Source organism: Octopus bimaculoides, chromosome 8 (genome assembly GCF_046866305.1).
Source record: "Octopus bimaculoides isolate indiv1 chromosome 8, ASM4686630v1, whole genome shotgun sequence".
Taxonomy (NCBI): domain Eukaryota; kingdom Metazoa; phylum Mollusca; class Cephalopoda; order Octopoda; family Octopodidae; genus Octopus; species Octopus bimaculoides.
In genome coordinates this window covers 13976075-13988740 of record NC_142935.1, presented here as the reverse complement: position 1 = coordinate 13988740, position 12666 = coordinate 13976075, and the positions used below count along the sequence as shown (strand labels likewise).

Below are 12666 nucleotides of genomic sequence, written 5' to 3'. Positions count from 1 at the left end.
TCCCTAACAGTTGAGGGAACCCGTGGAAGAGGTAGGCCCAGGAAGACCTGGGCTGAGGTGGTGAGGCAAGACCTTCGAACATTGGGCCTCACCGAGGCGATGACTACTGACCGAGACCTTTGGAAATGTGCTGTGCGTGAGAAGACCCGGCAAGCTAAGTGAGATCGTTGCCAGTGCCCCTGGACTGGCTCTTGTGCGGGTGGCACATAAGATGTACCATCCTGAGCGTGACCGTTGTCAGTACCGCCTGACTGGCCTTGTAGGGTTTTCGAGCGAGATTGTTGCCAGTGCCCCTGGACTGGCTCTTGTGCGGGTGGCACATAAAAGACACCATTTCGAGCATGGCCGTTTTCGTGCGGGTGACACGTAAAAGCACCCACTACACTCTCTGAGTGGTTGGCGTTAGGAAGGGCATCCAGCTGTAGAAACTCTGCCAAATTACATTGGAGCCTGGTGTAGCCATCCGGTTGCACCAGTCCTCAGTCAAATCGTCCAACCCATGCTAGCATGGAAAGCGGACGTTAAACGATGATGATGATGATATGTACACGACAGGATTCTTTCAGTTTCAGGGACCAGTGTGCCAGGCAGTGGGACTGAACTCAAGACCGCATGATTGGGAAGTTAGCTTCTTAACCATACACCTATGTCTGCCCTGTGTGTGTATAAAAACAATGAGTTTAACAAGCTACGTTTTGTCTGACTCAAATGTTTTTTAATAAAATTAATATCCTCACTATCATCATTTATACATTCATTTTTCCACACTGGCCTGGGTTACACAAAATTTATTGAGGTCAGCCAAAGAAAAATGTATCTCATTTAGTCACCCTGAGGGCAATTTTTCTGTTTGTAAATCACTATAATATTAGTCATTGTGCCCATGTGGTCTTTTCCTCACCACAATTATTTCTAATTAAAGTTTTGATGCTCTCTACTTCAAATGTTAACACAACATAATAATAGCATTCACTATACTATCTCACCTAACTTTACAATACAATACCATAAGTTTGTTTAGTCCCATTACAATTTCTTTTTTTCTTTTCTTTTCTTTTCTTTTAAGTAAAGGTAATTACTGTAAATTGTTGCTATTAAAATTGTAGTTTAATATTTTTGTATTTCACACATACACGCATGCACACGCACACATGTGCACGCATGCACACACACACACAGGAAATTTAAATTCTTAGTTCCTCTGTATGGCACCTTGGGCATGGTTCTTCTAGTATAGCCCCAGGCTGACCAAAGCCTTGTGAGTGGATTTGGTGGATGGAAACTGAAAGAAGCCCGTCGGATATGTGTATGTATGTATATGTATAAGTGTGTGTGTATGAGTATGTGTATATGTGTGTGAGTATGTATATGTGTGCGTGTGCATTTTATATATGTATGTATATGTACATATGTGCAACACATACAAGCAGCAACGTTTGTTTCCAGTCTTCTGTGAAAAACTTCTCTGGATATGGGAAAAAATATTACCATGCTTGAAAGCAAGTGCGTGTTGGTGACAGGAAGAGTATCCTGTTATTGGAAATCTGCCTAAGAAAATTCCATGTGACTCATGCAAGCGTGGCAAAGTGCATGTTAAATGATGACGTCTATGTATGTTTATATATTTATGTACATATATATGCATATGTGTGTGTATATATATATATATATATATATATATATATATATATATACTCTTTTACTCTTTTACTTGTTTCAGTCTTTTGACTGTGGCCATGCTGGAGCACCGCCTTTAGTCTAGCAAATCGGCCCCAGGACTTATTCTTTGGAAGCCTAGTACTTATTCTATCGGTCTCTTTTGCTGAACCGCTAAGTTACGGGGGACATAAACACACCAGCATCGGTTGTCAAGCGATGTTGGGGGGACAAACACATACACACATACATATATATATATACATATATACGACAGGCTTCTTTCAGTTTCCGTCTACCAAATCCACTCACAAGGCTTCGGTCGGCTCGAGGCTATAGCTGTTTTCAAAGCTGTTTTCAAACTGTAGCACTCAACCTGAGCTTATAGGCTATCTATACTGTTGAATTCTAGTCTTAAGTAATATCAAAATTCTTCATGTGTAGAAGACCCAGGCGTCACAACAGTAAAGTTCTTGTGTGGGTTTAGGAAAAACTAAAATATAGTCCAAATAAAAAGACTTTAACACATCTTTAATGATCGTTACAATTATTTCTATGCTCACCCTGCTATCAATGCCAAAGGTCCCAGGGTGTGCTCTTACATTGCATACAATGTAAGGGCATGTATTTGATGCATTTCGAAAAGGTGCCACGCTAATGTTTAAAACTGCAAATATTATGTAAACTTTCACTCAGAACTTTTGTGTGAACTGGCGTTGAAAGCAGAATTGGTACAGAAGCACTTGCAACTGGTCATTGAAGATGTATTAAGATTTTTCTTTGTCTTCTTATTTCGATTATATATATATATCTATGTGAGTGTGTGTGTGTGTGTACACACACGCAATAATAAACTATACATTTGAGTGGGAGAATGCCATCTTTGATTCTTCATATGGTCTGAATAGCTGCTCTGTCTATTAATCTTTGTATTACTTTCAATATATGGCTGGTGGTGTAGTTAGTGGAGTACTAGCTGCGACTCGACCATTGTACAGAATGGCTGTAGACTATAGTTCTTTACCTTCGGCAGTATGATAAAAGAATTACTTTATTTATTTTTATGTATTTTGATTAAATTCAGTAATCTGCCAATAATGTATGACTAACAACTAGTAGTAGTAGTAGTAGTAGTAACTGTTGTTGAGTTGGCTCTATCAAAGATCTGATTTATGTATGTGTGATATCTTTTGATTGTTAGCATGAATCAAGAAACATCTCATTATCTCATTACTAGCCTTCTATTATTAGATCTGCAGCCAGAGTTATTTTTCTCAGGTTGCCAGTGGTGGTGGGGGCATCGATTAACATTTTAATCTCAAGTGAGAGAGAAAGATGCGGTTAAAAGACAAAATGCAAAATTCACAAAAGTAAAAAAGAAACAAAAAAAAATTGGTTATGTAGTTATGTAAGATTGTGCAAAAAAATTAAAAAAATAAAAAGAAGGGAGAAGCATATTACCTTAGATAAGGAGGTAAGTGTTGTCTCACTCCCAACTTACTTTCAGACTTTCTCATGTAGGAATGGCTGTGTGTTTGAGAAGTTTGCCTCCCCAGCAAGCACTTTTGGGTTCAGTTTACTATAGCCATGGATTGGCCCCGAAGCCTTGTGAGTGGTTTTTGTAGGCTGAATTAAGGCTGCCATATATCTATGCATGTGTGTGTGTCTGTGTGTGTGCTATATTTTGCTTACTTCTCCAAAAGTTAGTTTGTATTGAACCAGCCATTATGATCTGATCTTTGATACTCTACTTCATTGTAGAAGTGACTATAGTGTCTGTTTTCCATGCTGGCATGAGTTGGATGATTTGACAACAGTTGGCAGGCTGGAGAGCTGCACCAAGTTCCAGTTGTCCGTTTTGGCATGGTTTCTATGTCTGGATGCCTTTCCTAATGCCAAAGGTCAACTGTCCTCAAGGTGTTTGCATACCTAGATAAATACAGATTTAGGATCAATTCTAGCAAAGGTGATGGGTGATATTATCTACTGGGGTCAATTGACTGCTCCCCTTCTCTCAAATTTGTGGCTTTGTGCCTATGTTAAAAACATCATCATCATCGTCGTCATCATTATTATTTAGGTGGTGAGCTGGCAGAATTGTTAGAACATCAGAAAGATGCCTTGCTGTATCCCTGCTCTCTGTGTACTGAGTTCAGCTTTGTCTTTAATCCCTCCAGAATAAGTACCCATCAAGTAGTGAGGCTGAAGGTGTTGGCTTTCCTTCAAAATTCCTGGCTCTGTAGAAATCCAAACCAAAGGATGCTGGGTTGGCAGAATTGCTAGAACATCTGAAAAAAATAGGGGGAGGGGTCAAATGTCATTAAGGAGATGACAAAGGACTGTAACAAATGGCAAGATGATGTGATGGGGAAGATCCATCCACCCAATGCAAGCATAGAAAAACTAATATAAAAAAGATGATGTAAAGGTTTTTTTTTTGTGTTTTTGTTTTGTAAAATTTCAAGGCATGCATTGCAGAGTTAAAGCTCCTTTTGTACTAATTTCAATGTTTTGTTACTATCATGTGTTTAAGAAACACAGTTTCTAATATTATACTATAATAAATATTGCAAGATTATTATTATTATTATTATTATTATTATTATTATTTCATAATCTTGACTAATTGTTGAGTTGCAGGAACAGTAGATTGCTGCCGCTAGATTGAAGGTTTATTAGTGTTTAGTTACATTTCTAGATGTTTTAAGTTAACCATCATTTAAGTTAACCATCATTCTGTCATTCTGGAGCAGAATGAGATGACCAGGCATGGCTGTTTGGATACTGGTGTTTTGGCATGGCTGACTGGACATTGAACCAGTTTTGGCAACGGTACTTTTTGGCACTTGAGGAAAATACACACACACACGTCCACGAAGAAATGTACAGAGAGAGAGAGAGAGAGAGAAAGAGAGAGGGATTATGAGATTACAATTTATTAATTGAAACCAATTGACATAAACACTTTCTACTTCACAATAATGTTATGATTTGCTGTAACATAACATTATTGTTATTATTTGTATCACGTGCATAAATAAATGTACTCAGAGAGAGAGAGAAAGAGAGAGATGATTATTTATTAATTGAAGCCGATTGATGTGAACACTTTCTGCTTCATTTTTATGTATATGATGGCTAATGAAAGTTAAAACAAAGTTTAGTAGCCAAGTTGTTTATAGTAGTTGTGGTAACAGGTTAGTCAGTTTTAGTAATTAACTAGAATTAAAATAAAAATTTTCATGGTGCTGAAAGGTTCTGGGGGACAAAACGCCTGATATCAAATAAATTAGCATTGCATCAGCAATGGTAAATAGGCAGGGCAGAAATGGCAATGCCAAAACGTCTCATAACCATTCTGGGTCTGCATTTGCTAAGTATCAGTTTTATAGTCTTATGGTTGGCTATGCAATATAGAAAACTGTAATCAAATAGACAAGTACTTTTTGATGTTTCAATGATGGCATGCAAACTTTTCTTCTTTGCTTCCCCCACATCTCATGTGCTAATCTGCTGTCCACCTCTGAGTTAATTTTTTTCCTTTTTAATTTTATATCAATGTGCCAAACCTGTTGAATGTTAGTTTTGAAAATGTGACAGACTTAGCAGTACCTTTATGCATTGTTAGTTAAACCCACCCCACTTAGAGACAAACGGTCAATAGCTGTCAACTCACAGGTGTTGGATTATTGTTGAAAAATATGAAACTCAGTTATATTTTCAATATATGTTGTATTCAAAGAAGAGCTGCTGGTGTCTCAAGTACTATACTGATTCTACCACAATATTTGCCTGTTTGGCAAGGCGGCGATAAATTAAGTACCAGTTGCGTATTGCACTGAATCTGTTGATGCTTTTTGGAAGGATATGAGTATCATACAGTTGTGCTTGTGTAAGAAAACAATATTATAAGTAAGGGTGAAAGAAGATTGATGGTGTGTTTGACCAAATGGCTTGTGGCATTCAGTAATCTGCCCTTGTATTCCGAGGTAAAATTCTACCAGGGTTTCACTTTGGTTTCCATTCCTGCAAAGTTACTCTAGTAAATATTGTACTGGTATTAATGTAGTCAGTCATACCTCTTCTGTGTATTTCTGTGACTTGGTACCAAAGTTTGATAATGATGTTATAGGTAAAGGCAATGATTTGGCAGTAGCACACTGAACTAAATGACATTGAATAATGTAGCTTTAAGTCCACTATGTTTGAGTTCAAATACCACTTGAGTTGGCATTGCCTTCTATCGTTCTGGGGTCAATAAAATAAGTACTCTCCAACAAAAATAAAAGAATCTTTTCGAATTTCTACACTGTTCTCTTTATGAAAATTAGCTTTATTTCAATTATTATTGGTAGCTTCGTTAGTGTCTTACAAAATGCACTGCAGTATTTATTTATTTATTTATTTATTTAATATTCTGAGTTCAAGTCCTGCTGAGGTCAGCTTTGCCTTTCATCATTGGGTTTGGAAAAGATGAAAAGCAAAGTAGATCAGGCAAGATTTGAGTTCAGAGCATGAAAAGACATAGCAAATTACCAAACTACCACAAGGTATTTTGTTCAACATTCAGCTGATCCTATCAATAAAGAAAGATTCTGTTAATGAAAGAAAACAATAAAAATCAATAAAATGTGTACTTATGAGATATTGGTATCAATTAACCTAGTTAATAAGAAACCTGAGGCAGGATATAAAACTGTCCAACTTGAAGTGCTCATATTTAAATTAACTCTGTCTTTATAATTCTATTTAAGAATATGTTGTTAAAATATTTTGCAATCACCAACTTATTAATTAAAATGTTAATTATTGTATTAAATTCATCCAAATAAATACTTGATTATTTTTTTCCCCCAAAATTAATTAAAGCACCCAGACAGATTTTCTTTATAAATATGGTTACGAATCAGTCTGTTTCTTCAAGCATTCTTCTTAATATTCTACTGTTGCTTAAAATGGCAACCTGGTAGAATTAGCATGCTGGGAAAAGTGCTTAGTGGCATTTTGTCTGTGCTTGTGTTCTGAGTTCAAATTCTGCTAAGGTTGATTTTACCTTTCATTCTATTTGAAGTCAATAAAATAAATACCAGTTAAGCACTGGGGATCGATGCAATAGACATAACCCCTTCCCCAAAATTGTTGGCCCTGTACCAGAATTGTAAACCAATATTTTGTTGTTGTTTTTAAAGACTTTCTGACTTTGTCTCTTTTTGTTTTTGCAGTCTGGATTACGGCAGCCTAGTATATACCATGCCTTAGTGATTATATTTTTAGAATTCTTCTGCTGGGGGCTTCTCACATCCCCCATTATTAAGGTAAGTTATCTGAATCTTCATTTCTTTTGTTCTAGTTAACAGCTGGATTGGTACTGCTGTGGTTCATCAATCAAATGTCTCATTTACAAACAAAGGCAGTGCTGATTGGGTTCTAGCCACTCTCACCGTCACTCATTTCTTCTTCTATTATTTCAACTCCTTCCTCTCCGGAATGTCATCCCTTTGGAAATCTCTCTCATGTCTTTTTTACGGGTATTTACCTGCAACAGTTTAAACAGAACCATTAACTGCATCAAGCTCACTAACCTGAGGGGTCATGGGCACTATCCTTTTGTCTAGAATGAGCAAATAACAAAAAACAAAAAAAAATAAAAGAAGCGACAAAAAAAAAAACCCCCAAAAGACTCCAAACATGATTAAAAGTCATATGGTGCATGTGTATTGTTTCTGTGGTCAACAGCTATGGCAATGTTGTGCTGTTTTAGTTCGTTAACATACAACCACAATGGTTATAATTGGTCCCTTGGGTGCCTTTAGTAGAGTTCACTCTGTTGCATGCGTTTGGAGTTAGGTCCTCCAGTTTGAGGATGACTTCCTCTTTCTCTCCGAGTAGTTTGGAAGTCAGGAAGTGAAGGGTCATGAGTTCTTCCCCTCCCCATCATCATCATCGTCATCGTCATTTTAATGTCCACTTTTCCATACTTGCATAGATCAGACAGATTTTGTTGAAGTAAATTTTTTATGGCTGAATGCCCTTTTTATCACCGATCCTTACTGATTTCCAAGTAAGTTAGTATTTCCCCAAGGCCAAGCTTGTTTTCACAGAAGGCTGAAAATGAACAACACTGCTCGTATGACAGTGACACTTTTTTACAGCTATTACATGACTAGTTGGTTAAAGATACCACAAGAAAACCATGCCTGATTCTATTTTTAGTTCTCAAATGTCAGTCTATTGTTTCTGTTTTTCTCAATGACTTGGATAAATTGGGCAACAATAATCCACTTTTTAGAGCAGATGTCATAGAATCGAAAGTAGGTCATATTGCTTTAGTGTTTCTGCCATAGCTGACACTATGGAAATATCCAAACTAAGCACTTTGTATTAGCAAAAGATTTGCCATTACTTACAACAGCAAGCTATTCCTCCTCTCTTCGGTATTGACTTACAGTTTGGTGGATTGAGCTGTTGAGAAACTATGCCTTCTTGCCTATGAATACAGAGCTGCGCTGATTATAAAGAAAATGAATTATCTATCTATTTATTGACTACTTGTCTGATTGCTTATTAAGCTAAGTTACCTGCAGCAGCTGCTTTCAACTTGGTAGTAATGATGGTAGATTAGTCTCAAAGGAAGTTAGAGGCAGTGAATTTTTTTCTTTTTGAGAGCACGATCTCTAGAAATGCTTTGGGCACAATATGTCTGTGTAATTTATTTATTTATTTATTGGGTGTATTAAATAACTCCTGCTTAAACATTGAATGTTTATCCCATTAGCTCTATTGATTACAATTCAGCAAAGTTTACTTTTTTGTTCTTGTTTTTTAATTTAACCTTGGTTATTTATTTATTTTAAAACTGCTTTATTATTTATTTTCAAACTGCTTTGCTGCTTGAGAAAACATTTTTTTTTTACTTCTGTCTTTATTTTCTTATTAAAAACAATATTTTTGTTTTGTTAGTGTTTATATTTATTTTCACTCTGTCGGTTTGATAGGTGTATAAAGACTAGAAATTCGCATCTTCATCCATTGTCTTCTACTTGTTTCAGTCATTGGACCGCAGTACTTATGTAATTTAAAGTCTGGTACTTATTCTATTGGTCTCTTTTACAGAACCATTTAGCTCTGGGGATGTAAATAAAGTAACACCGGTTGTCAAGTGGTGTTGGTAGTAACACTCACAGATACAAAAACACACAGGGTGAACTTCCACACAATTTCCATCCATCAAAGTCATTCATAATGTCTGTGTACGTTTGTGTCTCCTTGTCTTGACATCATGTAATAGCTTTAACCCTTTTGATACCAACCTGGCTGAAACCGCCTCTAGCTTTGTAGCACAATTGTCTTGTTTTCATAAATTTGGAGTTTTAAAATCTTCCACCGAGCCTTAGTTGCAATTTATGTTTCTAATACTAGCTTAATGATAACTAAGTTATTTTACTAAATTCTTTGTTATATCTAAAATTAATTGAAAGAAATACAGAACATGTCAAAACAAATACGGTAACGAAAGGGTTAAATAAGTGTCACTGTCATATTAGCAATGTCATTTACTTCCAATCTACAAAATCATTCTTAATAGTGAGGAACTATTGCTTTGGTTGGAAGCAGTTTAGGATTGATAGCAAGAAGGGCATTTGGCCTTAGAAAAATAAATCTGTCCAACCCCTGCAAGCATAGAAAAGTGGATCTTAAAATGATAAGGATGATGATGATGGTGGTACATATATACCTAGGTAGTGTTCCAACTTATCTTTCCAACAAACGAGGGGGTGCTGAAAAGTTCCTGGCTTTGGATAGAAGAAAATACAGGATGATCAGTTAATTATGATTTTATTCAACATATTCCCCTTTTTGCATTCACACACACTTTTGTAGTGGTCCTTCAGTTTTTTCTAAGCCCTCTTAAAGAACTCAGAAAGTTAGGCCTCTCCAACCAGGCCTTTCATGACACCCTTAAAGCCAGAAACTTTCCAGCACCTCGTCTCGCTTTTTCAGTTTCCAAATTCATATTCTTACAAGTGTCTTAAAGGTAGGTGTTTTCAACTGACTGATGCTTACACAGGGCAAACAAATCTCTTCTGCTTTTGTTGGAGTTAATATTAATTTGATATGAACAGGGTATTCAACTTTAAGCTTCAGCTAGATATCAAGAAAGCAAGAGAATTTATCCTAACACTTTATTGACATTATATCTTTCTGAAGGTCAAGCTCATTGTATATATCTATTTTAATCCTCGATAAGACATCTTGTTTAAATTTCATACTTTGTGCTACATTGAGCACACAAAATAATGCCCTACAAAATGTGTTGACTCTGCTCTATTTTTATTTCTCTTTCAGTGGTAGTTCTTTTCAATTGTTATAGCATTTCTTCTACGTAGCAGAGCTATTGTTGGCTGTCATATAGAAATTTATCCAACCCATTCAGCAAACTCTCTCTCTCACACACACACAGAAGAGCCTGTGTGTAGTTGCTTGACCCGTGAGAAATAGTAGTCAAAGCTTTTTGAGTGAATTCGGTAAACAGAAACTGAAAGAAGCTTATTGTGTGTGTGCGTGTATGTGTGCTTGTACGACCCTTTTGTCTTGTCATGGCGTGATAGCTGTAAATGATTGTTATTGTCATACATGCTGTGTCATTCATTTCTAGTATATTGTGAGAACATACCTGACCATAACAAAGTATTCCCTTATTTGGAAACAGGTGAGGGTTGGCAACAGGAAGGGAGGATATCCAACCATTAAAAATCTGCCTGAATAAACTCTGTCCTACCCATACAAGTATGGAAAAGTGTAGGTTAAAATGATGATGATGTCCCTAATACAAACTCTAACCCTGAGTTTATCTAATAACTTACCACTCACTTATAGTTAATCTCTCTCTGTTCAAGTCCTTCTTCTTGAGAAGAATTTAACCTAAATAACCTGGCACCTACCCTCACATACTACATGCAGATAATACTTTGTATTGTTCTGTAATCTCTGTCTTGCAAACCTCTCAATCTTGTTAATACCTCCCCATTGCAAATAGTTCACATGGACATGTTTCCTTGTCTACTTGTCTGTGAATTCCTTTGCTACATTCTCTTTTGCTTCTTATACTTTTAAAACCTTTAGAAAAATCCTGGAAGGTATGGGGAGAGACACACACACACACATAATATATTTAAACAGATTTGTAAAACCTGTGTGTGTGTGTGTGTGTGTGTGTATACACACACACACACTTGTGATTTGATTTCTATTTTCGTTCTTTGCACTGCCAAACCCCCCCCCCCCCCCCCACACACTTATTTATGTATGGATGCATGTATGTGTGTATTATTATCGTGGAGGTGCAATGGCCCAGTGGTTAGGGCAGCGGACTCGTGGTCGGAGGATCGCAGTTTAGATTCCCAGACCGGATGTTGTGTGTGTTTATTGAGTAAAAACACCTAAAGCTCCACGAGGCTCCGGCTGGGGTGGGTGGTGGTGGTGACCCCTGTTGTACTCTTTCGCCCCCAACTTTCTCTCATTCTTTCTTCCTGTTTCTTGAGTAACACTGCGATGGACTGGCGTCCCGTCGAGCTGGGGGGGAACACATATGCATAGAAACCAGGAAACCGGGCCCATGAGCCTGACCAGGCTTTAAAAGAGCACATAAATAAATAATAATAATAATTATCATTATTATCATTTTTGAGTTATTTTGCACACAGAGGGACAGACGGACAAACCAATGCCGATGAAAACATAACCTCCTTCTTTGGTGGAGGTAATAATAATAATAATAATAATAATAATAATAATCCTTTTTAACTGAAAGCATAAAGCCTCAAATTTGGGGGAAGAGATTAAGTCGATTACATCAACCCTAGTGTGTAACTGGTACTTAATTTATCAACCCTGAAAGGATGAAAGGTGAAGTCGACCCTGGCGGCATTTGAACTCAGGACATGAAGACAGACGAAATACCACTAATCATTTCACCCGGCGTGCTAACAATTCAACCAGCTCACTGCCTTAATAATAGTAACACACACACACACACACACACACACACACGCACTGGCCTGTCCGCCTAGTTAGCAGTGTGGCATCATTCAAAAGCTCCAACAGTGTGAAGAAGTGCATTGTGACCAGCAGTGTATAACTACAGCTGATAGATATTCTGATTGATGCAGTGATTTATTGATCAGCATCTTGACATCTACTTTTCCATGCTTGTATAGGTCAGATGGAATTTGCTGAGGTGGGTTTTCAGTGGCCAGATGCTCTTCCAGTTTTTGAGTCAGGTAATATTTCCCCATGGCTGGACATGTTACACCAGAAGATAAGAAATGAAAAGCATAACTTGCACGGTGGAGACACTTGCTTACAACCGTCATGCAGTGTCAAGGCAGGAAATAGTAGCACACACACACACACACACACACACACACACACACTCATACTCATACATGGCTGTGTGGTAAGAAGTTTTGCTTCCAAACCACATGGTCTCAAGTTCATTCCCACTGTGTAACACCTTGGGCAGTTGTCTGCTACTTTAGCTCGTGGCCAATCAAAGCCTTGTGAGTGGATTTGATAAGATGGAAGCTGAAAGAAACCATCATATATATGTGTATATGTGTGTGTGTTTTTCATCGCCTGATACTGGTTTGGTTATGTCCCTTTATCTTGCCCCTCTCTGTTTCTATCTGCCTGTCTGCATGCCTGTATGTATGTATAGATGCTTGCCTGTTTCTCTGTGTCTGTTTCTGCTTCTGTCTGTATAGATGCCTGCTTGTCTGTCTGCCTGCCTGTTTGTTTATCTCTCCCTCCATGTTTGTCTGCCTTTCTGTCTGCCTGTTTGCCTGTCATATTTACTTCTCAAATTTCCTCATCTGCAATTACCAACCTACTTAAACTACGAAACTCTCCTCGCCTTACATCTGTTAGTGACCACGTGTGTAGTCAATGAGAATTTCAATACAGTAATTGGATCGGTTGGGCAATTTTTTTTTTTTTTGTTGAGACTGAAAC

The 12666-nt window shown here is 37.4% G+C and overlaps 1 protein-coding gene across 2 annotated transcripts in view; it reads left to right on the top strand.

Moving 5' to 3' along the window:
- LOC106874946 (solute carrier family 71 member 1) overlaps nt 1-12666 on the top strand; it is a 73625-nt gene that overhangs the window by 27978 nt on the left and 32981 nt on the right. For both annotated transcript variants that reach the window (XM_089356082.1, XM_089356081.1), the window contains one exon: nt 6879-6971. In XM_089356082.1, coding sequence (XP_089212208.1) covers nt 6879-6971 — 93 coding nt within the window. The remainder of the gene's footprint in view (nt 1-6878; nt 6972-12666) is intronic.